We start from the raw sequence: 27,867 nt of genomic DNA, 5'->3' as shown, positions 1-27,867 counted from the left end.
AAAATATTGTGATAATTTACCCAGGTCAGCTATGAGGTAGGATTCTGAAGTAGGATCATCTTTGAATGGACACCAAAACACAACAGTTCTTACTGGATTAGAACTATTTCAGTTGAGTATTTTTGTCATCCAAAATTCTGAATGTTATGGCAAACTGATGCTTACCAGGAGGTAGGATTTAATGTTAGTATCTAAAAATAAAATTTCCTACTATGCCTCCTGAGGAGTCACATGATTCAGAAAATTGCAAAAAACAAAAGAAAACAAAAAACCAAACACAAAAACCACAGAAAAATAGGAAATATTTTGTTGCATTTTAAAATCTAGATCTGTTGAATTTAAAAATCCGAATCCATATACATTTTTAAAAAATTAATAGAATTTCACTTTCTTTTTGTCTCCCCTACATAAAGAGGGAAATATTTTTAAGGATTATGTTTGAAGGGCTGTCATATTACTTGTCAGGATACCACATATATTCAGCCCTATAAACACTGAACATAGCTAACTGTACCTGGGCCAATTTACATTGAATCATTTGAGAAAAAAAAGAAGGCCTAGATATATCAGAAATGGTTAAAAAAGCGAGTTAGAAATAAGAACTTTCTTTTCACAACCCCAGATAGAAATCATCTAAAAGATATACTAAAAACTTTCTTATGAGGCATCATTAGGAATTAATATTTGGGGATTACCATTGGCACTGGGGAAGATTTTACAATATTTTATGGGATACAGGGAACACCTTCACCTCTTCTCTTTGTGAAGGAAATGTTCAGGGAAGAGATTAGCGATGCTAGGAAAAAATATACCAGGGAAATACACACATAAGAAAGAGGAGTCAGAGGGAATTCAAGGAATAGGGAAGAAGTTGTTTTTTTTAAAAATGAGGTTTAAGACATATCAAATAACACAGTCCCCAATAAATCCTATACAACAGTCTTGTCAGGGGAAGCTTTTCTGATTTTTATTGAAGTCACATGAAACTCAGTATTTTATATTTTAGATGGACAGTAAGATCAGTATTTAACATATGGGTAGGATGTCAAGTGCTTTTTAGGGGCTTTTTTCTTCTTAAACTGTATAGACTTTTATACTACTTCTAGTCTACTTTGCAAACGTAACAGCAGTAAGCACAACCGTCTGTAAAAAATGTCTTAACAGTACTACCTGCTTCTTTGTCTTTTCTTCCTCAATCTTAACATTAGCCTGAATTGCAAGCTCTTCAAGTTCTTGTTTTGCAGACTGTTCTTCTTCAGAATCATCATCGAATTCAGGTCCAATTTTGTTTTCAATTTTGAGCATTAATTTTTCTTGAAGAAATTCTTCAAACTGAATGTGAAAAATGCCCAAATTTTCTGCCAAATGCCTTCCACACACAGTTTTTCCAGAACCATGGGGACCCAGAAGGCATATTCTTAATGGAGGAGCCTGCCATAGGATGGGGGTAGGGGCAGGTGTAGGGTAGGGGGGAGATCAAGGAGAGGTTGGGACAGAGGAAGAGTAAAGAAAAGGAACTTTTGAGAAAACACAAGACTTATTAAATTTCCCCACCTAAAACCAAGTAGGAACTGTCATTTCCCAAACTCAAGGATAGTTCACAATAGGGTGGTATCAATTAATATATCCTCAGGGATCATCATAACCATAAGGTCTTCTTGATATCAAATGCCAAAGGACATTAAATAAAATTAAACATTTAGTTTTTTTTTTAAGTTTTGGTTAATAAAAAATGGAAAGATACTTTCTTAACATAAAAAAAAAAAAAGCCCATTTCAACAAATCCCTAGTGGCCTCTCCATTAATGCCTATAATCCCATGCTGGAGATGTGGAGGCCCAAAGCCAGAGAATCCAGAGTTGTATGGATCATCCACTGGATGCTGAAATTGCCAAGAACAGCGATGACGGTTGGGATGGAGTGGCAGCTTAAGTCTTCAGTGAATGAGGGGAAGTGTCCATGAAATTGGTAGGTAACTGCAGTGGGGTAGGGAGTAGATGGAGATTTATCTGCATAGTATGAGCCGCAGAGGAGCTGGGGTGTTTGCAAGGGGAAGAGGAAGCAACAGATTGTGAGCAGCGAGGGAAGCAAGGAGGATAGCTTCATTGCCTCTTGTCTTTGTGAAGGAAATGTTCAGGGAAGAGATTAACGATGCTAGGAAAAAGTATACCAGGGAAATACACACAGAAGAAAGAGGAGTCAGAGGGAATTCAGGGAAAATGGAAGAAGTTTTTTTTTTTAAATGAGGCTTAAGAAGATAGTAAGCCAATTAAAAAAGAGAGGGGTATTTGAGAAAAGAACTATCTGAGAAAAGAAAGAACTTTCAGAAATTAAAACTATGATTGCCGAAGTAAAAAGTTCAATAAAAGCACTGTGAAATTCTAGAATTTCCCAGTATGAAGAACATGCAGGTTAAACATGCACTATGAGTCTAATACAATGAGAAAAAAGAAAAAAAAAAAGACACACAAAGAAGGGAGAGAAGCCCTTAAGAGATAACATATATTAAAAATAGAAAAAGATTACCTACAAAAATGATAATCACCCTAGCAACACTGGATGCCAGCACATAATAAAGCAAGGTCTTTAATATTCTGAAAGGAAAATTATTTTCAACCTAGAAACTTGTGCCTGTACAAGCTATCTATACGAGAACTCAATAATGACATTTTCAGATATGAGGATGTGTTTCAGCAAAACAAGGGTTTGTGCTCTTCCCGTGAAACTGATTCCATCCTTAGTTCAAGAACTGGGCATGTGACAAGCCATACCCTTCGATACATCACATTCTATGGCCACTACCATTAGTTCAGTAATAGTCTTGCTGAAGCTTTTGGGAAAAAGGCTCCCATTCTTTTTATGCTGGACTTGAGAATGAAAGGATTTAAGGTCTGGAGCTGCTGTTGTTTTCCCACAAAAAGTAAACAACCAGAGAGAACAGAGCTAAGAGGTGGAGAGAGAAACTGTTTTGGTGAGATGGGAATAAAGCTACACCTAAAGCCAATCCTACCACTGTCATTTTCAGTACCAAAAAGTTAAGCTAATTTGGGTACTTTATTACTATTACTATTACTACTACTACTACTACTACTATTATTATTTGCATCCCAAAGAGTCTCACATAATCCTAAACTCAGTGAATCAAATTGAGGAGATTAGTGAAGGGGACGCCAGGATGGAAGCTGAACAAGAGGATGGAAGGCTCTGAGTGGGAGGTCTCTGGCAGAAAAGGGGGCTCGACAGAACAGACAGTATGTTTGAAAGCTTAGAAAAACTTGAGAATTTGATAAAGGTAGGTATATAAGAAACAAAAAAAAAACTGCAGGCAGATATATTTTCATTTTAGTGTCCAAGGTCACTGGCCCCATAAAGAGAGAAATACAATACTAACATAGAGCTTGGCCTGGGATTTTGCATACTAAAATATTTTATTGGTTTTCACATTTTTTTAGTCAATTTAGGGCCAAAGTACAGAAGACTTGGTTGACTAGGATAGAACGTAAATGTTAACAGCCATGACAACATAAAAATACAAATAAATATACATTAGTGAGGAAGGAAAGGTACACAAAAAAGCAGGGAGACTCATCTCAATTTACTAAGAAGAGAGTTAAAGAGCTACTATTAGCAATAAATGTGAAAAGAATTGAAAACTAAGAATGATCTTAAACATTATAAATATTGCCAACAAAATAATTTAAAATGAAAACATAAATATAAAACTCTGAGAAAAAGTGGGTAGTGTAAGAGAGCTGTATCTTCACTTTTCATCTCAGGGAGTCATTCAATAATGTCTAAAGTCAATACATCAAGAAACAGAGATAGAAGCATATTATTCTAGTACGGGGAAGAAATAAAAACATAAAGATATTACACCTGGAATGGAAATAGGGTGGGAAGGGGGTCACTCACTCCAATAACTAGGCCTCTAGTGTGAACCAGTCAACAGCTGTCTCACCTGAGTAATCACACTTCTACAGGTGAGCTCAACCCACTGATCAATCTGAAAGCCCAGCAATTCTGAGTTCCACACTTCCAAAAAATCCTATAAAAGACTGTCAGACTACTCTGCTCAGAGGGACTGTGCCTAACCAGCCTAGCTGACCCTTAATCCAGTAAGCAGTACATTCAACTTTGCCTTTTTATTTCAGATGGAAAGACAGGTATTATTAGTTTGACACAAATCATTACTGTAGAAATCAAAATAGATAATTATTTTTTGTTATATCCCCCCAAAATTGAGACATTTTATTTTCACTACATTGCAACATTAGATTGGGAACTTTTTTATTAAGTAAAATGATGGAGGTAGGTAATAAGCCCTAAAACAGTATTTGGGAGCACCAATTAAGGATAGGAATATTGTTTTAACCTTTATTGGTTCATCATGAGCCACATAGTCCTCAGGATGCTCCAAAAACTTTTCCTTTGCCTCAGGAGTTGAAAAGTAGTAAACCTTTTCTCGATATTTAACTGCTTCTTCTGTGTTGCCTGGTTGTAGGATGAAGTTTTCTTTGAGAACCACTGGACAAAAGTGCTTTGTATCTCCCAAATGCCTCCTTTTCTCTTTAATTTTCTCTTCATTCTGGAAGTATTGTTCAAAGTTTGGAGAATGTTATTAAAATGTATTTGATGCATACTAAGGAGGGAATTAAAAGAAAAATGCGTATTAACAATATTTCACTCACAACAATATGACTTTAAAATAAACCACAAGGGCCAGCCAGCCTTATACTGTTTTAATTCATTTTAGAAATCAGTTTCTCATATCCCTCTGAATTGACACCCCAAGCTTCTTATTTTCATAAGCAACACTGGGAATGAAGGCATCCATCCCTAGCCCTCTGCAGATTTAGGTGAAATGAAAAAAAAAAAACCCAGGATGTGCTGGTGCAGGGTCACTATGAAGTCACTTTTAAAAATAATATTACTCCCTGGAAAATAAAAACTGAGTCAGGGTCACCAACTTCTTACCCATTGAGAACTAAATGTGGGATGCCTCAGGATTTGCTTTGTTTCCTATTAAGTGCACATATGACCAAATAATAATTTGGAAATATTTTATTTATTTCAACTGAAAATGTGAAATGTACTTTCATTTGTGATAAATAAAAATATGCGTAAAATCCTTTAAGGATTCTCAGTTTGTTTCAAGCAGGTGGCCAGTATCCATGGAGGTCTCAGCGGAGGAAACCATATAGCACCCTCTACCTCTACGGGCTGGATGAGCACTTGAAGACAAACATCAGACAGACTAGCATCTTAAGATGGCAGTTCTCCAGTGGAGTTTTGCTTGCAGAGATCTGTGGATTTCCTGGGAATGTTAGCATTTGCAACTACCATCCGAAGCTCCAGGAGTGTTCCTAGTCTCTCTGGCCAGCAAAAGACCAAGAAGGAACTATATGGGTAGGAGAGTCCTCCCTGACCCTGATTCTGGGCAAGTATGAGAAATCTAGTGAACTGTGGTTGTTCTAGACCATAGCAACAAAGAGACAACCTATCTGCTTCCACACACCTGACCTACGGGAGAGAAGTCACTTTGCCTTTCATAATTTTTGGGACTGCTGTCACCTAAGGCACTCTAGCAAAAAACGTGAGCCCCACAGAACCAAAAAAAGAAAGCAACCACCTACAGAAGGGAGCTGACTGAAAGAAGGTCAGTTGGATCAAACAGACCACAAACTCTCCAACACAGAGAATGGAAGAGACACAATATCTGAACAGAAAAATAACGAAAACATTTACAGAGATTCAAGTAAATACTAGAAAGAGTTCATGAGTACTGACAAAATATGTAGATAAGTTGAAGGGAATGGCTACTTGGGGTAGACAGAATAAGGGCCCTTCTGAAGATGTCCATGTCCTAATCCCCAGAACCTGTGCCTATGTTATCTTACATGGCAAATGGGTCTTTGCATACGTGATTACGTTAATGATCTTGAAATGGGAAGACTACCTTGGATTATTCAGGTGGGCTCAATGTAATTGCAAGGTTCTTATAAAAGGGAGACAAGAAGGTCAAAGGCAGAAAAAGGAGATGGGACGAGAGAAGCAGAGGTTGGAGTGATGTGCTTTGAAGATGGAGGAAGTGGCCACAAGCCAATGCAGGTGGCCAACAGAAGTGGGAAAATGCAGGAAATGGACTCCCCCTTTGGAGACTCTAGAAGGAACATGGCACTAATGACACTTTGATTTAGCCACATAAGACTAATTTAGGACTGCTGACCTTTGAACTTTGTGATAATAAGTTTTTATTGTTTTAAGCCTCTAAATGTGTGGTAATTTGTTATAGCAGCAATAGCAAATGAGTATACTACTCTTGAGGCTCCTGTGAGTGTCTTAAATTATAAGATTGAACAGAAGGCATCTATCAAAGTAGAAGAACAAGAATGTAAAGAGATGGAAATTTTGAGAGAAAAGATAATTGGACGATAGAGCCAAGAGACCTAACCAATAATAGGTATTATGGAAGGAGAAAGAGGATGAGATTTTAAAAATAGTAGCCATTCTAGTGGGTGTGAAATGTTATCTCATTGTGGTTTTGATATGCATTTCCCTGATGGCTAAAGATGTTGAGCATTTTTTTCATGTGCTTCTTGGCCATCTGTATATCTTCTTTGGAAAAATGTCTGTTGAAGCCTTTTGCTCATTTTTTAATTGGGTTGTTTGTCTTTTTGTTGTTGAGTTGTAGAATTTCTTTATATATTCCAGATATTATCAGATGGGTGCTTTCCATATATTTTCTTCCATTTTGTACTTTCATAAGGAAGCACACTTTCATGATGAAGTCCTATGATGCACAAAAGTGTTACTTTTTTAAAAACTGTCATGATGAAGTCTTATGATGCACAGAAGTTTTTAATTTTGATGAAATCCCATTTATCTGTTTTGTTGCTTGTGCTTTTCGTATAAAGGCTAAGAAACCAATGCCTAACACAAGGTCTTGAAGATAGTTCCCTATGTTTTCTTTCAAGAGTGTTATAGTTTTGGTACTCATAATCAGGTCTCTGATCCATTTTGAGTTAATGTTTGTATATGGTGTAAGGTAGGGGTCCACCTTCATTCTTTTGCATGTAGATATCCAGTTTTCCCAGCACCATTTGTTGAAGACAGTTCTTTCCCCATTGAGTGGACATGGCCACCCCTGTTAAATATCAATTGGCCATAGTTGTGAGAGGGTTTATTTCTGAATGCTCAGTTCTGTTACATTGGTCTATATGTCTGTCATGCCAGTACTATGCTGTTTTGATTACCATAGCTTCGAAATAAGTGTTACAATTGGAAAGCATGAGTCATCCAACTTTGTTTTTCTTTCTAAAGATGGATTTGGCTATTTGGGTCCCCTTACCCTTCCACATAAGTTTGATGATTGGCTGTTCCATTTCTGTAAAGAAGGCTGTTGGGATTTTGATTGGGATTGTGTTGAATCTGTAAATTGCTTTGGGTAGAATTGACATCCTAATGATATTTGGTCTTCCAATCCATGAACATGGAATATCCTTCCATTTATTTAGGACTTCTTTGATTTCCCTTAGTAATGTTTGTAGTTTTCTGTAAGTCTTTCACATTCTTGGTTAAATTTATTCCTATATATTTGATTCTTTTAGTTGGCATTGAAAGTAGATTTTTTTTACTTTATTTCCTCTTCAGATTGCTCATTACTATTGCATAGGAACGTTACTGACTTTTGCAATGTTGATCATGCACTGCACCTCTTTGCTGTATTTGTTTATTAGCTCTAATAGCTTTGTAGTAGATTTTTCAGGATTTTCTGTATAAAGGTTCCTGTCATTTGTAATTATGGAAAGTTTTACTTCTTCCTTGCCAATTTGGATGCCTTTTATTTCTTTTTCTTGCCTAACTGCTCTGGTTAGAACTTTCAGTACAATGTTGAAAAACAGTGGTGACGGGGCATTCTGGCCTTGTTCCTGATCTTAGGGGGAAAGTTTTCAGTCTTTTGCCATTGAATGTGCTGTTAGCTGTGGGACTCTTGTATATGTGCTCTATCATGTTGTGGAAGTTTCCTTCAATTCCTAGTTTTCTAACTTTTTATCAAAAAGGAGTGCTGAATTTTGTCAAAAGCCTTGTCTGCATCAATTGAGATGATCATGTAGTTTTTTTTTCTTAGTTCTATTAATCTGGTGTATTATATTAATTGATTTTTTCATGTTGTACCACCCCTGCAAACATGTGATAAATCTCAGCTGATCATGATGTATAATTCTTTTAATGTGCTGTTACACTAGTGATACCCAATGAACCATACCTCCTGGTATTTACCCCTTTGTGAAGGCTGTCCCGGCTGGATCTGTGGCCAGTAGAGAGAGAGAGATGTGACACTGTGCCAGTTCCAGGTCAAAATCGTAAGAAGGCCTGGCAGCTTCTGTTATTTTCCCTCTTGAGAAACCTGAACCACCATTTGAACATGAAGATGCCTGGACTGGGGCCAAGCAGGCAGAATGTAGCAGCCCTGTGACCAGAGACCAACCATGGCAAGTACTGGCATAAGACACTATGGGAACGTTCCCAGCTTCTGGTGGCCACCCTATAAAATAATGCCCAAACCCTAACCCCCACAACTTGTGACTATGGCCTTATTTGGAAAAGTGTCTTTGCAGATGGAATTATGTTAAGGATCTCAAGATAACATCATTCTGGATTATCTGGTGGGCCCTAAATCTAATGGCAAATGTCCTCATAAGAGACAGAAGAGAAGACAAGGCCATGTGAAGATGGAGGCAGAGACTGGAGTGATGTTCCACATGTCAAGGAACATCAGGAGCCACCAGGAGCACAAAGAGGCATGGAAGGATTCTCCCCTAGAGCCTTCAGAGGGAGCCTGGCCCTGCTGACACATTGACTTTAGTCTCCTGGCCTCCAGAACTGCGAGAGAACATGTTTCCATTGCTTCAAGCCACTAAATTTGTGGTAATTTATTACAGTGGCCCTAGGACACTAATACAGCAGATAAAACTGATCCGTGTCAATTGCAAGAGTGGAAGTAAGAAATGTTATGTCACTATGTTATCAGTGAAGACCATACCTAAAAATATAAGTTTTGAATATTACATACAGATACACTTTCCTACAGATCTAAGAGACAGACTATTCTCTTGCAGACCAGAGTGGGACATGGAAGATTGACAGACATGCAGGAGGAGGATGATGAAAAAAGAGCTTCTGAGCATCAGTGGGACAAACCCACTTCCTTTAGCCACCCCTGACTACAAGATCTCACCAGTTCCTTAGTGATAAAGAATCGAAAGCTGTTACCAGAATCACATGACCCATTATATATTTGGGCTCAAGTTAAGCAACAATAAGTTAATTACAAATATATGTTTAGCTAACAAAAAATTATTTTGTTTTATTTATAAAGCCACAAATTAAAAGAACTGCTTCATGTTTTATTACAGATAGATGCCTGAAGTGGGTGACTGTCATAGAAGAGTGATTATCAAAATTCTGGTGCCAAGGGAGTAGAATGGTGCCAGAGCAAGGGTGATTCCCGTTTGAGAATCCTGCACATTATTATTATGCAAGCAGCCCCTAAAAGACCCCACTGCTGTCTTGTACATAAAATGCCAACTCTGTTAAATTTACAAAATATTTCTTTCTCTAATACATATATATATCTCCATCCCCCAAGGGGAAAGAAAATAAAAAAATTCTCTTTTCTTTCTTCATGGGTGTAAGTAGTTCTGGCATTTCAGGGGGTCACATGAAGCTGGGGAGGTGGTGTGTGTGAAAAATGTTTATTTTTAAAATTGAGGGTGCCTGCTTGCTCACTGGGGGTCCAAAAGTTATGGCAGTACTCTGGATATGTTCATTTTGAGTGACCTGCCAAATGAGAATAAGGAATAAAAAAGTCACACCTCTTCTTCTTCCTCTTCTTCTTCTTCTACCTCGTCATCGTCTGCTTCAGCCTGATAGTCCTCTGTTTCTTCATCATAATCTTCTAGACTTAATTCCCATCCACTGTATTTAAAAGGTTCTGCAAAGAAAGAAGAAACATTTGGGAAAATATTTTAAGAAAAAATATTAACAGATTACAGTACTCAAAGGTTAGGAAAATTAATTTTAATTATTAATCTCTTTGTTCAAATACATATGTGAACATGCCTTTACAAATTATGTGAAAATTAATCAGTCTAGCCAGTGCTGTTTGTGCCCTGTGGCTGTTTTGATCGGTCTGTGCTATGATGGCTGTTAAATATTTTAAATATCATCCCTGGATTTATTGACTGTTTTACTTCATAAACCATCAAGAAAGGCTTTTAAAGTTTCACAATGTTTTTGGTAATATTACCTGCTCTTGAATAAATGTTATAGTTACAGCCCTTACTTTCCATAGTTTCAACTACTTTTCGAAGTAGTTCCTCTGGAGTTCTGTCAGCAATCTCCAAGTTTAAAATTTGAACAAAACTTAGGTCAGTGATTGCTAATTCCATCTGTTTCCAGGCGAAGCTGAAAAACTGAATGCTCTCTTTAAATGGCTCCATTTCAGGAACATCAGGATAAGCATCCTCTGGAAACTCAGGTAGTGTAACTTTTGAGTAAAAGGTTAAAGGAAAAGAAAAAGAAGCTTTAAAGATTATCTCTTACCCGTCTTGCCAAAATAACATATTTTATAATATCTTAATCCCATTTGAAAGAAATTAACTTGATATTCTAAACAATAATATACATTCTGTAAATTCATATTTCAATTATGCTTTGTGACTTATATTGGCAATAGAATATTACCTATTAATTAAGCCCAAATTATGGTACCTTTCACCATTAATAAAATGCATAAAATAAAATTTGATGAAAGTGTCATAAATTGGTTAGATTAATTTTTAATAGAATAAATAAATTTTAATGGAATTAAATAAATATAATACACATCAACTGGCATGCAATTTAGAAACAAATAAGTAGGAAGTTGGTATTATGCCTAAAATAAGAGACTAGACTCTTTACAAGAGAAAATGAAAAGCACATTTAAGCATTTACTACTTTTATTAAATAATCTAACCTGTTTCAGATAATTTGGTTTCCAGGCCTTCTTTGGATCCTTTTGGAACATCTGTGTCAACTGTAGTCTCCTCAGTAGGCTCAGCTGCTTAAAATAGAAATCTAATAGTTAGTGCTTGAATTTTAAAACATTATTCCTTTATGAAAGTTTTGACAGAAAGAAAATTTCAAAACATAATTTAAATCATATCTAATATTTTAATTGAAAACACAGTTCTTTTTAGTCAAACCATGGCATAAAAATATATAATAGTATATACAGGCAGAAAATGCAGAATATTCCTAAATGTACAAAAGGACATTGGCCAGAATAATAATGAGTGCGTGGTACCTAAAAATCTGGCTGATAATTGTTAAATATTATTCAAACTTCTGTTAACATGGCAACAGACTAGCAGTGCCTGATATTCCTTTTAATTTCTCATTAAAATACCCATCAAGATACACCAAAGACCAGAAGTGGCAATGAGAGAAGATGATATGCCAAAGTCCCAGCTCTGTGTATAAACATGGAAAGTTGCAGAGAATATCAATTAATTCATTGTGTGAGGTATAGACAGAAAACTAATTTTCATGGATGAATAAGACATGCTTCATACATGCCTCCAAAATAGATGATTTTAAGGAAGAAAGGGCTAATTATCTATCTGCCTACCTCACAGTCTGTTCTTTTTTTTTTTTTTTTTTTTTTTTTAATCATCATTTTATTGAGATATATTCACATACCACGCAGTCATACAAAACAAATTGTACTTTCGATTGTTTACAGTACCGTTACATAGTTGTACATTCATCACCTAAATCAATCCCTGACACCTTCATTAGCACACACACAAAAATAACAAGAATAATAATTAGAGTGAAAAAGAGCAATTGAAGTAAAAAAGAACACTAGGTACCTTTGTCTGTTTGTTTGCTTCCCCTACTTTTCTACACATCCATCCATAAACTAGACAAAGTGGAGTTTGGTCCTTATGGCATTCCCAATCCCACTGTCACCCCTCATAAGCTACATTTTTATACAACTGTCTTCGAGATTCATGGGTTCTGGGTTGTAGTTTAATAGTTTCAGGTATCCACCACCAGCTACCCCAATTCTTTAGAACCTAAAAAAGGTTGTCTAAAGTGTGCGTAAGAGTGCCCACCAGAGTGATCTCTCGGCTCGTTTTGGAATCTCTCTGCCACTGAAGCTTATTTCATTTCCTTTCACATCCCCCTTTTGGTCAAGAAGATGTTCTCCGTCCCACGATGCCGGGTCTACATTCCTCCCCGGGAGTCATATTCCACGTTGCCAGCGAGATTCACTTCCCTGGGTGTCTGATCCCACGTAGGGGGGAGGGCAGTGATTTCACCTTTCAAGTTGGCTTAGCCAGAGAGAGAGGGCCACATCTGAGCAACAAAGAGGCATTCAGGAGGAGACTCTTAGGCACAAATACAGGGGAGGCCTAGCCTCTCCTTTGCAGCAACCGTCTTCCCAAGGGTAAAACTTATGGTAGAGGGCTCAACCCATCAAACCACCAGTCCCCTATGTCTGTGGTCATGTTAGCAACCATGGAGGTGGGGTAGGCGAATACCCCTGCATTCTCCACAGGCTCCTCAAGGGGGCACTACATCTTTTTTTTTTTTTTTTCCTTGTTTGTCTTTTTTCTTTTTTTTTTTTTTTTTTTAACTTTCCCTTCTTTTTTCAAATCAACTGTATGAAAAAAAAAGTTAAAAAGAAAACAAACATACAATAAAAGAACATTTCAAAGAGACCATAGCAAGGGAGTAAGAAAAAGACAATTAACCTAAGATAACTGCTTAACTTCCAACATGTTCCTACTTTACCCCAAGAAAGTTACATAATAAAGCAACATTTCAGTGAACTTGTTCCTACTACATCCATCAGAAATTAACAGACCATAGTCATTTCTGGGCATCCCCAGAACGTTAAATAGCTTATCTGTTCTTCTTGGATTATTGTTCCCCCTTCCTTAATTGCTCTCTACTGCTAGTTCCCCTACATTCTACATTATAAACCATTTGTTTTACATTTTTCAAAGTTCACATTAGTGGTAGCATATAATATTTCTCTTTTTGTGCCTGGCTTATTTCGCTCAGCATTATGTCTTCAAGGTTCATCCATGTTGTCATATGTTTCACGAGATCGTTCCTTCTTACTGCCGCGTAGTATTCCATCGTGTGTATATACCACATTTTATTTATCCACTCATCTGTTGAAGGACATTTGGGTTGTTTCCATCTCTTGGCAATTGTGAATAATGCTGCTATGAACATTGGCGTGCAGATATCTGTTCGTGTCACTGCTTTCCGATCTTCCGGGTATATACCGAGAAGTGCAATCGCTGGATCGAATGGTAGCTCTATATCTAGTTTTCTAAGGAACTGCCAGACTGACTTCCAGAGTGGCTGAACCATTATACAGTCCCACCAACAATGAATAAGAGTTCCAATTTCTCCACATCCCCTCCAGCATTTGTAGTTTCCTGTTTGTTTAATGGCAGCCATTCTAACCGGTGTTAGATGGTATCTCATTGTGGTCTTAATTTGCATCTCTCTAATAGCTAGTGAAGCTGAACATTTTTTCATGTGTTTCTTGGCCATTTGTATTTCCTCTTCAGAGAACTGTCTTTTCATATCTTTTGCCCATTTTATAATTGGGCTGTCTGTACTATTGTCATTGAGTTGTAGGATTTCTTTGTATATACAAGATATCAGTCTTTTGTCAGATACATGGTTTCCAAAAATTTTTTCCCATTGAGTTGGCTGCCTCTTTACCTTTTTGAGAAATTCCTTTGAGGTGCAGAAACTTCTAAGCTTGAGGAGTTCCCATTTATCTATTTTCTCTTTTGTTGCTTGTGCTTTCGGTGTAAAGTCTAGGAAGTGGCCTCCTAATACAAGGTCTTGAAGATGTTTTCCTACATTATCTTCTAGGAGTTTTATGGTACTTTCTTTTATATTGAGATCTTTGGTCCATTTTGAGTTAATTTTTGTGTAGGGGGTGAGGTAGGGGTCCTCTTTCATTCTTTTGGATATGGATATCCAACTCTCCCAGCCCCATTTGTTGAAAAGACCGTTATGGCTCAGTTCGGTGACTTTGGGGGCCTTATCAAAGATCAGTCGGCCATAGATCTGAGGGTCTATCTCTGAATTCTCAATTCGATTCCATTGATCTATATGTCTATCTTTGTGCCAGTACCATGCTGTTTTGGCAACTGTGGCTTTATAATAGGCTTCAAAGTCAGGGAGTGTAAGTCCTCCCACTTCGTTTTTCTTTTTTAGAGTGTCTTTAGCAATTCGAGGCATCTTCCCTTTCCAAATAAATTTGATAACTAGCTTTTCCAAGTCTGCAAAGTAGGTTGCTGGAATTTTGATTGGGATTGCATTGAATCTGTAGATGAGTTTGGGTAGAATTGACATCTTAATGACATTTAGCCTTCCTATCCATGAACATGGAATATTTTTCCATCTTTTAAGGTCCCCTTCTATTTCTTTTAGTAGAGTTATGTAGTTTTCTTTGTATAGGTCTTTTACATCTTTGGTTAAGTTTATTCCTAGGTACTTGATTTTTTTAGTTGCTATTGAAAATGGTATCTTTTTCTTGAGTGTCTCTTCAGTTTGTTCATTTCTAGCATATAGAAACATTACTGACTTATGTGCATTAATCTTGTATCCCGCTACTTTGCTAAATTTGTTTATTAGCTCTAGTAGGTGTATCGTTGATTTCTCAGGGTTTTCTAGATATAAGATCATATCATCTGCAAACAATGACAGTTTTACTTCTTCTTTTCCAATTTGGATGCCTTTTATTTCTTTGTCTTGCCGGATTGCCCTGGCTAGCACTTCCAGCACAATGTTGAATAACAGTGGTGACAGCGGGCATCCTTGTCTTGTTCCTGATCTTAGAGGGAAGGCTTTCAGTCTCTCACCATTGAGTACTATGCTGGCTGTGGGTTTTTCATATATGCTCTTTATTATGTTGAGGCAGTTTCCTTCAATTCCTACCTTTTGAAGTGTTTTTATCAAAAAGGGATGCTGGATTTTGTCAAATGCTTTTTCAGCATCTATTGAGATGATCAATTGATTTTTCCCTTTCGAGTTTTTAATGTGTTGTAATACATTGATTGTTTTTCTTATGTTGAACCATCCTTGCATGCCTGGAATGAACCCCACTTGGTCATGGTGTATGATTTTTTTAATGTGTCTTTGGATTCGATTTGCAAGTATTTTGTTGAGGATTTTTGCATCTATATTCATTAGGGAGATTGGCCGGTAGTTTTCCTTTTTTGTAGCATCTTTGCCTGGTTTTGGTATTAGATTGATGTTAGCTTCATAAAATGAGTTAGGTAGTGTTCCATTTTTTTCAATGTTTTGAAAGAGTTTGAGTAAGATTGGTGTCAGTTCTTTCTGGAAAGTTTGGTAGAATTCCCCTGTGAAGCCATCTGGCCCTGGGCATTTATTTGTGGGAAGATTTTTGATGACTGATTGGATCTCTTTGCTTGTGATGGGTTGGTTGAGGTCTTCTATTTCTTCTCTGGTCAGTCTAGGTTGTTCATATGTTTCCAGGAAATTGTCCATTTCTTCTACATTATCCAGTTTGTTGCCATACAGTTGTTCATAATATCCTCTTATAATTTTTTTAATTTCTTCAGGATCTGCAGTTATGTCACCTTTTTCATTCATTATTTTGTTTATATGGGTCTTCTCTCTTTTTGATTTTGTCAGTCTAGCTAGGGGCTTGTCAATCTTGTTGATCTTCTCAAAGAACCAACTTTTGGTGATATTTATCCTTTCTATTGTTTTTTTGTTCTCTATGTCATTTATTTCTGCTTTAATCCTTGTTATTTCTTTTCTTGTACTTGGTTTAGGATTGGTTTGCTGTTCATTTTCTAGCTTCTTCAGTTGATCCATTAGTTCTTTGATTTTGGCTCTTTCTTCCTTTTTAATATATGCGTTTAGTGCTATAAATTTCCCCCTTAGCACTGCTTTTGCTGCATCCCATAGGTTGTGGTATGTTGTGTTCTCATTTTCATTCGTCTCTATATATTTAGCAATTTCTCTTGCTATTTCTTCTTTAACCCACTGATTGTTTAGGAGTGTGTTGTTTAACCTCCAGGTATTTGTGAATTTTCTAGGTCTCTGATGGTTATTGACTTCTAATTGTATTCCATTGTGGTCAGAGAATGTGCTTTGAATAATTTCAATCTTTTTAAATTTATTGAGGCTTGTTTTATGTCCCAGCATATGATCTATTCTGGAGAAAGTTCCGTGAGCACTAGAAAAGTATGTGTATCCTGGTGATTTGGGATGTAATGTCCTGTAGATGTCTGTTAAATCTAATTCATTTATCAGATTGTTTAGGTTTTCAATTTCCTTATTGGTCTTCTGTCTGGTTGATCTATCTATAGGAGAGAGTGATGTGTTGAAGTCTCCCACAATTATTGTGGAAACATCAATTGCTTCCTTTAGTTTTGCCAATGTTTCTCTCATGTATTTTGTGGCACCTTGATTGGGTGCATAGACATTTACGATTGTTATTTCTTCTTGCTGAATTGCCCCTTTTATTAGTATGTAGTGGCCTTCTTTGTCTCTCAAAACATCCCTGCATTTGAAGTCTATTTTATCTGAGATTAATATTGCTACACCTGCTTTCTTTTGGCTGTGGCTTGCATGAAATATTTTTTTCCATCCTTTCACTTTCAGTTTCTTTGTGTCCCTGTGTCTAAGATGAGTCTCTTGTATGCAACATATTGATGGTTCATTTTTTTTGATCCATTCTGCGAATCTATATCTTTTAATTGGGGAGTTTAATCCATTTACATTCAACGTTAAAACCGTGAAGGCATTTCTTGAATCGGCCATCTTATCCTTTGGATTATGTTTGCCATATTTTTCCCTCTCTCTATTAATATCCTTTATTGTACCCATACCGAATCTCTTTAGTACTGAACCTTTCTCCAAGTCTCTCTGTCCTGTCTTTGTTTCTCTGTCTGTAGGGCTCCCTTTAGTATCTCCAGTAGGGCAGGTCTCTTGTTAGCAAATTCTCTCAGCATTTCTTTGTCTGTGAAAAATTTAAGCTCTCCCTCAAATTTGAAGGAGAGCTTTGCTGGATAAAGTATTCTTGGCTGGAAATTCCTCTCACTCAGAATTTTAAATATATCGTGCCACTGCCTTCTCGCCTCCATGGTGGCTGCTGAGTAGTCACTACTTAGTCTTATGCTGTTTCCTTTGTATGTGGTGAATTGCTTTTCTCTTGCTGCTTTCAGAACTTGCTCCTTCTCTTCTATGTTTGACAGTGTGATCAGTATATGTCTCGGAGTGGGTTTTTTTGGATTTATTCTATTTGGAGTTCGCTGAGCATTTATGATTTGTGTATTTATGTTGTTTAGAAGATTTGGGAAGTTTTCCCCAACAATTTCTTTGAATACTCTTCCTGGACCTTTACCCTTTTCTTCCCCTTCTGGGACACCAATGAGTCTTATATTCGGACGTTTCATATTATCTATCATATCCCTGAGGTCCATTTCAATTTTTTCAATTTTTTTCCCCATTCTTTCTTTTATGCTTTCATTTTCCATTCTGTCATCTTCCAGGTCACTGATTCGTTGTTCAACTTCCTCTAGTCTTGTACTATGAGTGTCCAGAATCTTTTTAATTTGGTCAACAGTTTCTTTAATTTCCATAAGATCATCCATTTTTTTATTTAGTCTTGCAATGTCTTCTTTATGCTCTTCTAGGGTCTTCTTGATTTCCTTCATATCCCGTACTAGGGTCTCATTGTTCATCTTTAGTTCTTTGAGTAGCTGCTCTAGGTGTGTCTCTTCTGGTCTTTTGATTTGGGTGCTTGGGCTTGGGTTATCCATATCGTCTGGTTTTTTCATATGCTTTATAATTTTCTGTTGTTTTTGGCCTCGTGGCATTTGCTGAACTTGATAGGGTTCTTTTAGGGTTTGTAGACTAGTTGAAGTCCTTATCTCTAATTTATCAGATCTACAGCTTCGTGGAGTAGACTTTCTCTAACTAACCAGCAGGTGGCGTCCACGAGCCACCTGTTCTCCACAAGCCAGATCTCCCCTGCTTAGCCTTTTTGGTGAGTGGGGGAGTGAGTCTTGTGGGGCCCAATTGGTGTACCAAGCTTGCATGTGTAGTTGGTGTTGCCTGCCCTGTATGTGGGGTGTGTTTCTGGGCAGTCGGGGAGGGGGGGTGGCCCTAACAATCAAATCTCCCTGATGATCCTAGAGTTTTAAAGCTACTGCAATAGTCTAATCCTTCAGTTCAGTCCTGCCACAGTTTGTCTCTGCCACTGACCCACAAGTCTTTGGTATTGGCGTATGGCTCCTGAGACTTGCAAGTGGGCCCCTCTTCCAGGCTGTGCACCCCGGGTCCTCTGTTGAGGGATGACTGTGCTATGTCACAGGTGAGTGCCGTCCCCCCAGGGCAGTTCTGGGCTGCTGGGCTGTGTTGGGAGGCTCCCAGTCTGCTCAAATGATGGCTGAATGGGGCTCTGTTAATTCACACTGCTCCCCCTTCCCAGCTCTGGGACATTCAGCTGAGGTTGCAGGGAAGGCTAATGTCCACGCCCAGTTTTGTGGTGTGTGCCTGTTATTTGAAGCACTTCCGTCACACTGGGTTGTCTGGGGCAGCTCTGGGCTATGGGGCTGGTGATGGGCAGGAGTGTTTCCTGTCCACCAGGATGGTGGCTGTGAGCGGACACCCCCCTTTTCTTGGGAAGTTGTGTTGTTTAGTGAATTTTCTCAGCCACTGGATTATTGCCTTTTGTCTCAGAGCTCTCTTAGTTCTGCTCTTGACTTGACGTGCCCAAATTTCAATTCTTTGAAGCTTTCTGTATTGAGCTTCTTAGAGTAATTGTTTTAGAAAAAGCAAAAAGGATTTAAAAAAAAAAAAAAACAAACAAAAAACGGCCCTCCTCAGAGATCTAATGGGTTATTGAAATGCTAATAGACAAAGCAACCAGGGCCATTAAGGAAAGGTGCACAGGGCAGAGAGATCAGCCTTGCTTCGGGATTTGCATATGCGCCTCAAGGCCTGATCTCCGCCCTTCCCCTTTCTGTGTTCACCAGAACTCCAAAAATCCTCTGCTTTTATTTTGGAGTTTTTCGTGTTGTTTTTTTTCTATGCCTGTCTCCTCTCTGCTGGGCTGGCTGCTCTCAGAGTCTCTGGTGTCTGGTCTCAGTCTATCTATGGTTGGAGTTTGAATCAGTAGAATGAGTTTCCGATAAGAGCAGCCACTGCAATTCTCCCTTCTCCTTCCCGGAGCTGACAGCCCCTCCTCCCCCGGGACTGAGCCTGGCAGGGAGGGGCGCGGGTCCCCTGGCCGCAAAAACTTACAGATTTCGCTGATCTCAGCAGTTCCACGTTTTCATGGGTGTTGTATGAAGTATGCCCAAAGACAGATTGCTCTGTGGTGTCCAGTCCACGCAGTTCCTGGCTTTTTACCTACTTTCCTGGAGGAGTAACTAAAACATACAGCTCACCAGTCTGCCATCTTGCCCCGCCTCCCGTCTGTTCTTAATTCTGAGACACAGTTTTGTACTGAACAAAAATAACAGATAGTCATTCTGTATCTATGCGGAAACTGTTTTCTAAGTTAGCTAAATTAACAATTGTGTCCTCCTTCTATCTCCAGAATCTATAATGTTTAGCACCCAATAGAGCAGGAAGTATAAGGGGACAACTGATGGAAGTATGTTTAATCTTAAGATGCTCAGTTACCTAAAGAAAAGCATTATAAGCCATGACAATAACAAGAAGAACACTGAGAATATACAAAGGACTCTAAACTGCCTTAGTCTGTCTGGCTTAATCAGAGAATGCAATAGTTGGGAATGAAGAAGATCCAGCCTCAGTCTAGAAGAGATTTATAAGATGAATACTTACTAAATAGGACAACTTGATCTAGGTTGATCGAACTTGGCTGGGTATCTAAATGATTTTGGAATACACAGTTCAACATTAATTATATGAAAACTATGATCATTGTCTTTGGTAGATATTTTCTAAATCTTAAACAGGCCATATAAGTAATGTTTCTATTCAGTACAACAATTCATTGTGACCTGTCAGTATTATGTGCAGCTAAATCATTCTGCAGTTTACATTTTCAGGATCAGATTTTTTGCAGATACAACACTGAGGTTTTTCTAAAATCCTTTTCTATGGCAGTAGTATTCAAATTTTAGCATTTATATGAATCACCTGGAGTGTTCATTAAAATTCAGATTCCTAGCTTCCATACTAGATTTACTGAACCAGAATATGGGTGGTGCTCATAGCCTTTAAAATAAGAACCTCAAGTGATTTTTATACAGGTGATCTAACAAGCTATACTGTAACAAAACATTTCTCTATGATGTGGGGAACTGTAAGTTTCAGATGAGCATTTATTTAAGTATTTGAGTAGCCTAAAGCTTGCTTCTTGATTAAAATTCTGAACCTGCCTGTAGAAGCATTCCTACAACCTGCATCTGTGCAAAGACAAAGAGGTATGATAGATACCGTCATTTGGCTCCATCAACCCCCCCTTTCACTTCTCTATTCCTGTGGCTTCTGCCATGGAGGACAAGATGCCAAATCAAATCCCCAGAGTCTCTGTAGCTGGGGGTGGCCAAGTGACATGAAGGGAGAATTCTGCTCATGAAAGGAAGTCCCTGGGCACTATTCTCAGAATTAAAAAGTACAGCTTGCAAAGGGAAAGCTTTGTCCTTAACCCTTTGCCACTTCCTGTTTCTTCAAACCTTTGCTGCTGACATTATATCTGGGTGCAGCAGTGCTCTTTTGATTGTGAGGATGGAAGCCATACACAGAGGATGAAAAAACAGGAAGAATATAGGAGGTGCCTGGTGCTTTGATGACATCTTTAGGCTATGGAATCAGCCTTGGACTCTTGGATGACACAAACCTCCTACTTATTTAAGACATTGTTTTTGGCATTTCTGCTATTTGTAGACAAATGGTTTCACAATGGCTGAAGGTGGAACATCCTTTCACTTAAGCAAAGTCAGCAACTAGGCTTCTTGATTTAAAAAGTCAATCCTCCCACTTAATTGCTTGTTAGTTGAAGCACGTGATCATCCCTTAACTGGCAGCACTTGAATGATCAGTGTTCCAGAATTTATCAGAGGGTAAACCTTGAAATGTTTGCCATTTATCTGGTTAATAGGGTGGTGGGGGACTTGCCAGATGGACAGTAACTGTTCACTCCAGGTTGCCCAGCTTGGGGCCCTGATAACTCAACATGCCAAAGTTAGGCTTTCTCTGAGAAGGATGCAGTGGATTGGAGAAAACTTGATCATTGGTTTGTGGGTAGCCATTTAGGAACCACTGGTCTCAGCGACACACTATCTGTGCTGTGGGTGTTATGAGTACTGTCGTTATATATCCTAGATGTCAGCTGTCCCCTGTTCCTTTTCACTGAATTACACTCTTCCAATAGTCTATTTGAAAACAAGCATTAGAGAGCAATGCAGAATGTATTGAAGATTTAGAAGGGAGAGATGGAGAGAATTTACATCATACCCTGGTAGCAGACACTTTTGGTACCTTACCCCCTTCCCCTCCATTTCCTCTTCTTCCTGGCAGAGCTGTGCTTTGTACTTCTGTTTATTCCGTCCCCACATGGCTGGGGGAGGGTGACCCATCTCCAGCTCCAGAAATGAATCCTGATTGGTCTAAGCCAAAAGTGTTGGTTCCTTTCCTTTTGGTATTGGGGAGAGAATGTACCTATTGATTTAGAAAGTGCTAAGATTTAGTTTAGGGTAGGAATCCTGAGCCTTGGCCTTCTAAAAATGTACATAAGACAGATGAGAAACCAACTCAAGTGCTAGCCTGGTAATAATGATGCTACAGCATAATCCACATGCCAGACATTGTGCTAGGTTTTTTGAAAAAATGTCTATCCTTATAACAATGCTGCTGGGCAAATATTCCTAGCCCTGCTCTACAAATGAAACCGAGGAGCAGAGCTACTATATAACTTGCCATAAAACAGCAAAAGTGGAATTTAAAAGATGTTAATGAGATCATATTGACTCCTTGTACTTAGAGAAAACTCCAAACCCTCTCAGCCTCTGACCTCTGCCTCACTCTCCAATCTCATCTCCCACTTCTCTCTTGCTCACCATGCTCCAGCCACCCACTATTTCCTTCTTGACCATGCTGAGACTGGCCCACCTCTGGACCTTTGCAGTGGAGTGAATTTTGGCCAGATCCTTTTCAGCCTTTCTGTCTTGCCTCAAATGTCATTTTCTCAGATGATACTGTTCCTCAACTGCACTGTTTAGTACTCTACTACTAACTGCCCCTGTGGTCACTATGACCTTGCCCATTACCCCTTTGCCCATTCATGTGACAAACATTTACTGAGCACCTAGTATATCCCAGACACTGCTTTAGTGCCTTCATATACTTTCTTCAAAGCACTTACCACTATCTGAAATGATCTTATTTCTTTATTTGTTCAATAGGATGCCAGTTTCTTGAAAGAAAGGCACTTCACTGTGTGGATCACTGCTGAATCCCCAGCACCTAAGGTGGTACCTGTTGCTTTGCCTAACACTTAGTGGGAACTCAACACATATTGTTAAAGGAATGAGTACAGTGCTTATTAATAGCTGAATCTATGACATGTCCATGAGGGTCCTGGAATGAAGCACTGTGATCCAGCCATAATTCTAAGCTCATGTTCTTGTGAGTTCCATGTAACTTGCCTATACCCAACCAGTACAAAAAAGAGAACAAATTTGGAAAGATTGGAGTGATTAATAAGGCCCTGAATGGACAGTTTATTGTTCTTTAAAGCACTGATTCTGAGCAATACACATTGTTTCATTTTAAGAAGACTAGAGAATCCACAGGACTGAAATGAAACTTTAGCCACCCTAGTGGAGTATTGACAGAGGTAATGATTATCTTGCGGTCCAAGACAGAAGTCAAACTCCAAAGGAAAAAATATATTTCCTAGTCTGAGGCATAAAAAAAATTTTGGGGGGTAATCTAAGTAAAGTAAAAAAATCCCAAAGTAATGGATTTATATTAGACAAAGGCAGTTTTCAGGGGGGGGTGGGATGCCTACTTAAGCAACTTACAGGAGGAGGAGACTTTCTGGAAAGGGGATCTTGGATGGATGAGGTAATCCCTAGCTAGCTCAGATGCAAGCCCCTCTGTGAAACAGAGTATGTTTTAATATAGCAAAACCGAGTGATGATTTCATGAATAAACCAGCCCTGGAGAAGCCTGGTCATCTCTACAGCATTGGGCCAGACTAACCCTAAATGGAGTAGGATTCCCCAAAGTAGGCAACCTGGGGGAATTAATGAGATAAAACGCAACAAACCAAATTCTCCCTTAGACCTGTTTACATTAGTAAACACTAATTGTGAGGCATTGTGGATATTGGGACTCTGGGGATATGTTTGATGTGTCCTATTTAATGGATGTGTGTTTTTTAAAAATTTCTTTTGGTATTTTTATGGCCTGTCTTCTAGATAGTAGATTGGTGGGAGAATCGTCAGCCTAATTTGTTGTAGTGAAGAAAATAGTTTCTGGATGAGACCTCCAGTCAATAGAATGATGAGCTCTTAAAATTGGAGATTTCATCCCTCTGGCACCTCTGGTACAAGGGTTCTGATTTTATAATTATTTTCCCATAAAACTAACGTCAATCCTTGAAGTAAAAATGAACCGTGTTGAACGTGAGAATTCTCATTGTAAACTTTTCCTTAGTCCCGTTTCTTTTACCAGCTAACAGCAGGTTCCCAGCCCTTGACTGCTTCAGACTGAGTCCTACCTGCAGGCACCTGAGGACAGTTACGTTGTAGAATTAGTTTCAAAACCAGTACTAACTGCTCTGGGAAGCATTTAAGAGCCTTGCTCCCACATGTTGGGGTACGTTATCTCACTGCTTTAATTCCACTCTCTGGTCCTTGGAGTGAGTCTCCTTGTTCATAGACTCCTACGTGCCCTGTCCCAACCCCCAAACTGGACCTTGGCTGGCTTCATGGGTGTATGACTGGTGCAGTCACAGCGGGTCTTGTGCTCAGAAGGGCCTGCCTCATGCTTGGTTTAATGCTCTGCTGTCATCAGCCTGAAATTTTTAATAATTCTGTCTTTGAACTTGTATTTTATAAGTGAAGTCCAGTGGGACTCCAGCGGGACAATGGAGCATGCACGTGAGCAGAGGAGATACGCACAATACATGTGTTTGCCATTCTTCGCCATCCCATTCTCATAAGTATTCCCAATGTCCCAGGAACACAGAATTCTGGTGGAATACGTGTGTTACATCTATGATTAAGTAAGGTCAGGGGGTGGGGGGATTGCAGATAGCCCCAAGAGACCACACTTTCCCTTCAAACTAAACTTGCTTCAAATTCAGAAAGAAAGCAATGGCATTCAAAGAAATATGAATGACCAAGGAATTCCTTCATATCCCTTCTTATCTCTGCCACTTCCCTGTGGTAGCTAACACATGCTGAAAATGATGCCAGAGAAGGAAAGGAAGACAGAGCAATCATAGTTCCGTTTCCTTTCAGTCCTTCCTTACTCATCAATAAGTGGAAGGCAGAGAGTGTTGGCAGAATGTGTGCATATTAAGTAGTGACATAAGACATTGAATGAGTTCAGCAGTGTTAACACTGTTCTGATAAGAACAAAATATATATGTATGTATGAGGTGTATGAATTGTGGAATTTCAGAGAGTTAAATGCTCTTATATTTGCATTTAAAATTGGTATTGCACAATATGAAGATGAATGGTAGAATTCATACTATTAATTTAAAATTTTGATTTTTCTTTACATAGAATGACATTAAGTAGCCAATAAAACATACCAAGACAAGTTGAGAGAGAGAGAGACATGCAAGAAAGAGACAGTACCTTAAATGATATATATTTTTTCCTGCTTTTTCAACAAGGTACCCACATTTTCATTGCCCTGCAAATTCTGTAGACTGCCCTGTGCACCTGAGTGTCAGTACCAGAACAGAGCAGACTCAGCTTTCCCACCACACTTCAAACCATGTAGTTTGGACTCAATCGCCACTCTCTGGGAGCTCCTCTCTCCATTCTTAGGCTGCACACACTTTATCAACATATATCCACATGTCCACACACATGCACACAAACACATTCACGGACATAAGAAGAATTAAGGTCATGGCCCCTAATAAAGTCTAACCTGATTCAGGCTCTGTTTCAGGGACCTCAGACACTTCAGACTCTTCAGGTAATAACGACCCTCTGGTCTCCTCAGATACCTCGGGCAGCTCAGACCCTTCGGGAACTTCAGTCTCCTCACCTTCGAGCTCCTCTTCAGCCTCAGCTTCAGTCTCTTCAGCTTCTAGAAAAAATGAGAAGAAATCCATTGTTCAGTGTAGGCCAACAAGTACCATTTGGGTGACAGGTGCTCTGCTAAGAGCTGAGGCCAAAACAAAGAGTAAGTAATGGTCTCTGCTCTCCTGGAGCACGTGGCTTAATGGGACAGACAGAGACAAAAACTACATTACAATGTTGTCGGGAAGGCTGATCATCCTCTGCCCAGAGGGCTCTGGGAGCATCAGCCTAAGGGCTCATTTGAAAGAGGAAATGTTTATAATAGTCCTACATGTTATAACAGAAAGAAACCTGCAAACAGCCCAAAGGTCTGTTCAGTAAGGGAATGGCTAGACCTGCACTGTCCAACACAGGAGCCACTAACCACTTGTGGCTTTTGAGCACTAGAGAGGTAGCTAGTTGAAATTGAGATGTGCTTAATTAAATATAAAATATTTATTTTAATAAATATAAAATACACACTGGACTTTGGAGACTCAGTATGAAAAAATTAAAATATCTCAATTTTTGTATTGATTACATGTTGACAGTATGAAAATTTGAATGTAAAATATCTCAGTGACTTCTGTATTGATTACATATTGAGATATTTTAGATATAGTGGGTTGAATAAAATATATTACAATTAATTTCACCTACAGGGTATACTTTTAAAAATGTACTAGCAAATTTAAAATTATGTGTGTGGCTTGCATGATACATTTCTATTGGATAGCACTAGGCTAAATTATATTCTCTCTCTCTCTCTATATATACACATGATAATTTTATTATAGCTTATTAAAAATAATAGAGCACAGAGTATGATGATCAATATATGAAATGTAAATTTAAATTTATATAGCTGCTGCTGACCACTCTGAGAAATATATGCATAGAAGTCTTTCAGGAAGATGGGTGAATTGTAGCATCAGGAAACCCATCTCCCCAATTCCCTTTAATATGCTTATGAAATTGACTGAAAAATAAAGTGCTTTCTATGCAAAGATGATGTGAAAAAAAATCAACTTATTTTCTGGACTTGTGGGAATTTTCTGCAATCTTCCCCCAGCGAGTATATCTGAGAAACACATTCTAGCGCTGTGATCTACCTCTGGCATCTGAATTTTAATCTGAATCTGGATGATCATGCAGAGAAAAACAACCTAAAGTATCCTTATATATCTAGCTTTTTTTTTTTAAAACTAATTAATTAATTAATTAATTTATTTTTATTGGGATTGTTCAGATACCATACAATTATCTAAAGATCCAAAGTGTACAATCAGTTGCCCCTGGTACCCTCATACAGCTGTGTATCTATCACCACACTTAATTTGTGTTCAATTTTTAGAATCTTTTCATTACTCCAGACAAGAAATAAAGTGAAAGATGGAAAAAAAAAAGAAAAGAAAAAGAAAAGGAAACTCGAATCCTCCCATATCCCTAACCAACCCCCCTCAATTGTTGACTCGTAATGTTGGTATAGTACATTTGTTACTGTTTATGAAAGAATGTTGAAATACTACAAACTGTAGCATATAGTTTGCAATAGGTATATATTTCTTCCCTATATGCCCCTCTATTATTAACTTCTAGTTGTATTGTCATACATTTGTTCTGGTTCATGGAAGAGTTTTCTAATATTTGTACAGTTAATCATGGACATTGCCCACCATAGGATTCAGTTTTATACATTCCCATCTTTTGACCTCCAACTTTCCTTCTGGTGACATATATGACTCTAAGCTTCCCATTTCCACCTCATTCACATGCCATTCGGCACTGTTAATTATTCTCACATCTTTCTACCGACACCTCTGTTCATTTCCAAACATTTAAGTTCATCCTAGTTGAACATTCTGCTCATACTAAGCAACCACTCTCCATTCTTAAGCCTTGTCCTATATCTTGGTACCTTATATTTCATGTCTATGAGTTTACATATTATAGTTAGTTCTTATCAGTGAGACCCTGCATTATTTGTTCTTATGTGTCTGACTTATTTCACTCAGTATATTGCCCTTGAGGTTTTGACATCAACCCATTTTTTTTTTTTAAGATGGTTTTGTTCACACCCCATACATTCCATCCTAAGTAAACAATCAATGGTTCTCTGTATGGTCACATATTTATGTGTTCACCACCTTCACCACTATCTATATAAGGGCACCTACATTTCTTCCACAAGGCAGGAGGGAGCATCAAAGAAGGTAGAGAGGGAAAAGAAAGGAAAAAAATGACAGCCAGGAAGTAGCAAAAGGAAAAGCAACCCCAAATCAAAGTAGGGTAAAGAGTCAGACAACACCACCAATGTCAAGTGTCCAACACGCCTTCCCTATCCCCCCCTCCTATCTGCATTTACCTTGGTATATCACCTTTGTTACATTAAAGGAAGCATAATACAATGTTTCTGTTAGTTACAGTCTCTAGTTTACATTGACAGCATCCCTCCCCCAATGCCTCCCCATTTTTAACACCTTGCAAGGTTGACATTTGCTTGTTCTCCCTCTTAAAAG

General features: G+C 38.4%; 1 protein-coding gene across 2 annotated transcripts in view; it reads right to left on the bottom strand.

The window, feature by feature from the left end:
- AK9 (adenylate kinase 9) overlaps positions 1-27,867 on the bottom strand; it is a 207,911-nt gene that overhangs the window by 70,063 nt on the left and 109,981 nt on the right. For both annotated transcript variants that reach the window (XM_037842266.1, XM_037842267.1), the window contains 6 exons: positions 25,215-25,376; positions 11,020-11,106; positions 10,345-10,548; positions 9,875-9,993; positions 4,372-4,584; positions 1,171-1,431 (listed from right to left, as the gene is read on the bottom strand). In XM_037842266.1, the coding sequence (XP_037698194.1) occupies positions 1,171-1,431; positions 4,372-4,584; positions 9,875-9,993; positions 10,345-10,548; positions 11,020-11,106; positions 25,215-25,376 (1,046 nt within the window). The remainder of the gene's footprint in view (positions 1-1,170; positions 1,432-4,371; positions 4,585-9,874; positions 9,994-10,344; positions 10,549-11,019; positions 11,107-25,214; positions 25,377-27,867) is intronic.

Source organism: Choloepus didactylus, chromosome 7 (genome assembly GCF_015220235.1).
Source record: "Choloepus didactylus isolate mChoDid1 chromosome 7, mChoDid1.pri, whole genome shotgun sequence".
In the NCBI taxonomy this organism is placed as follows: Eukaryota; Metazoa; Chordata; class Mammalia; order Pilosa; family Megalonychidae; genus Choloepus; species Choloepus didactylus.
This window is presented reverse-complemented; position numbering and strand designations above follow the sequence as displayed.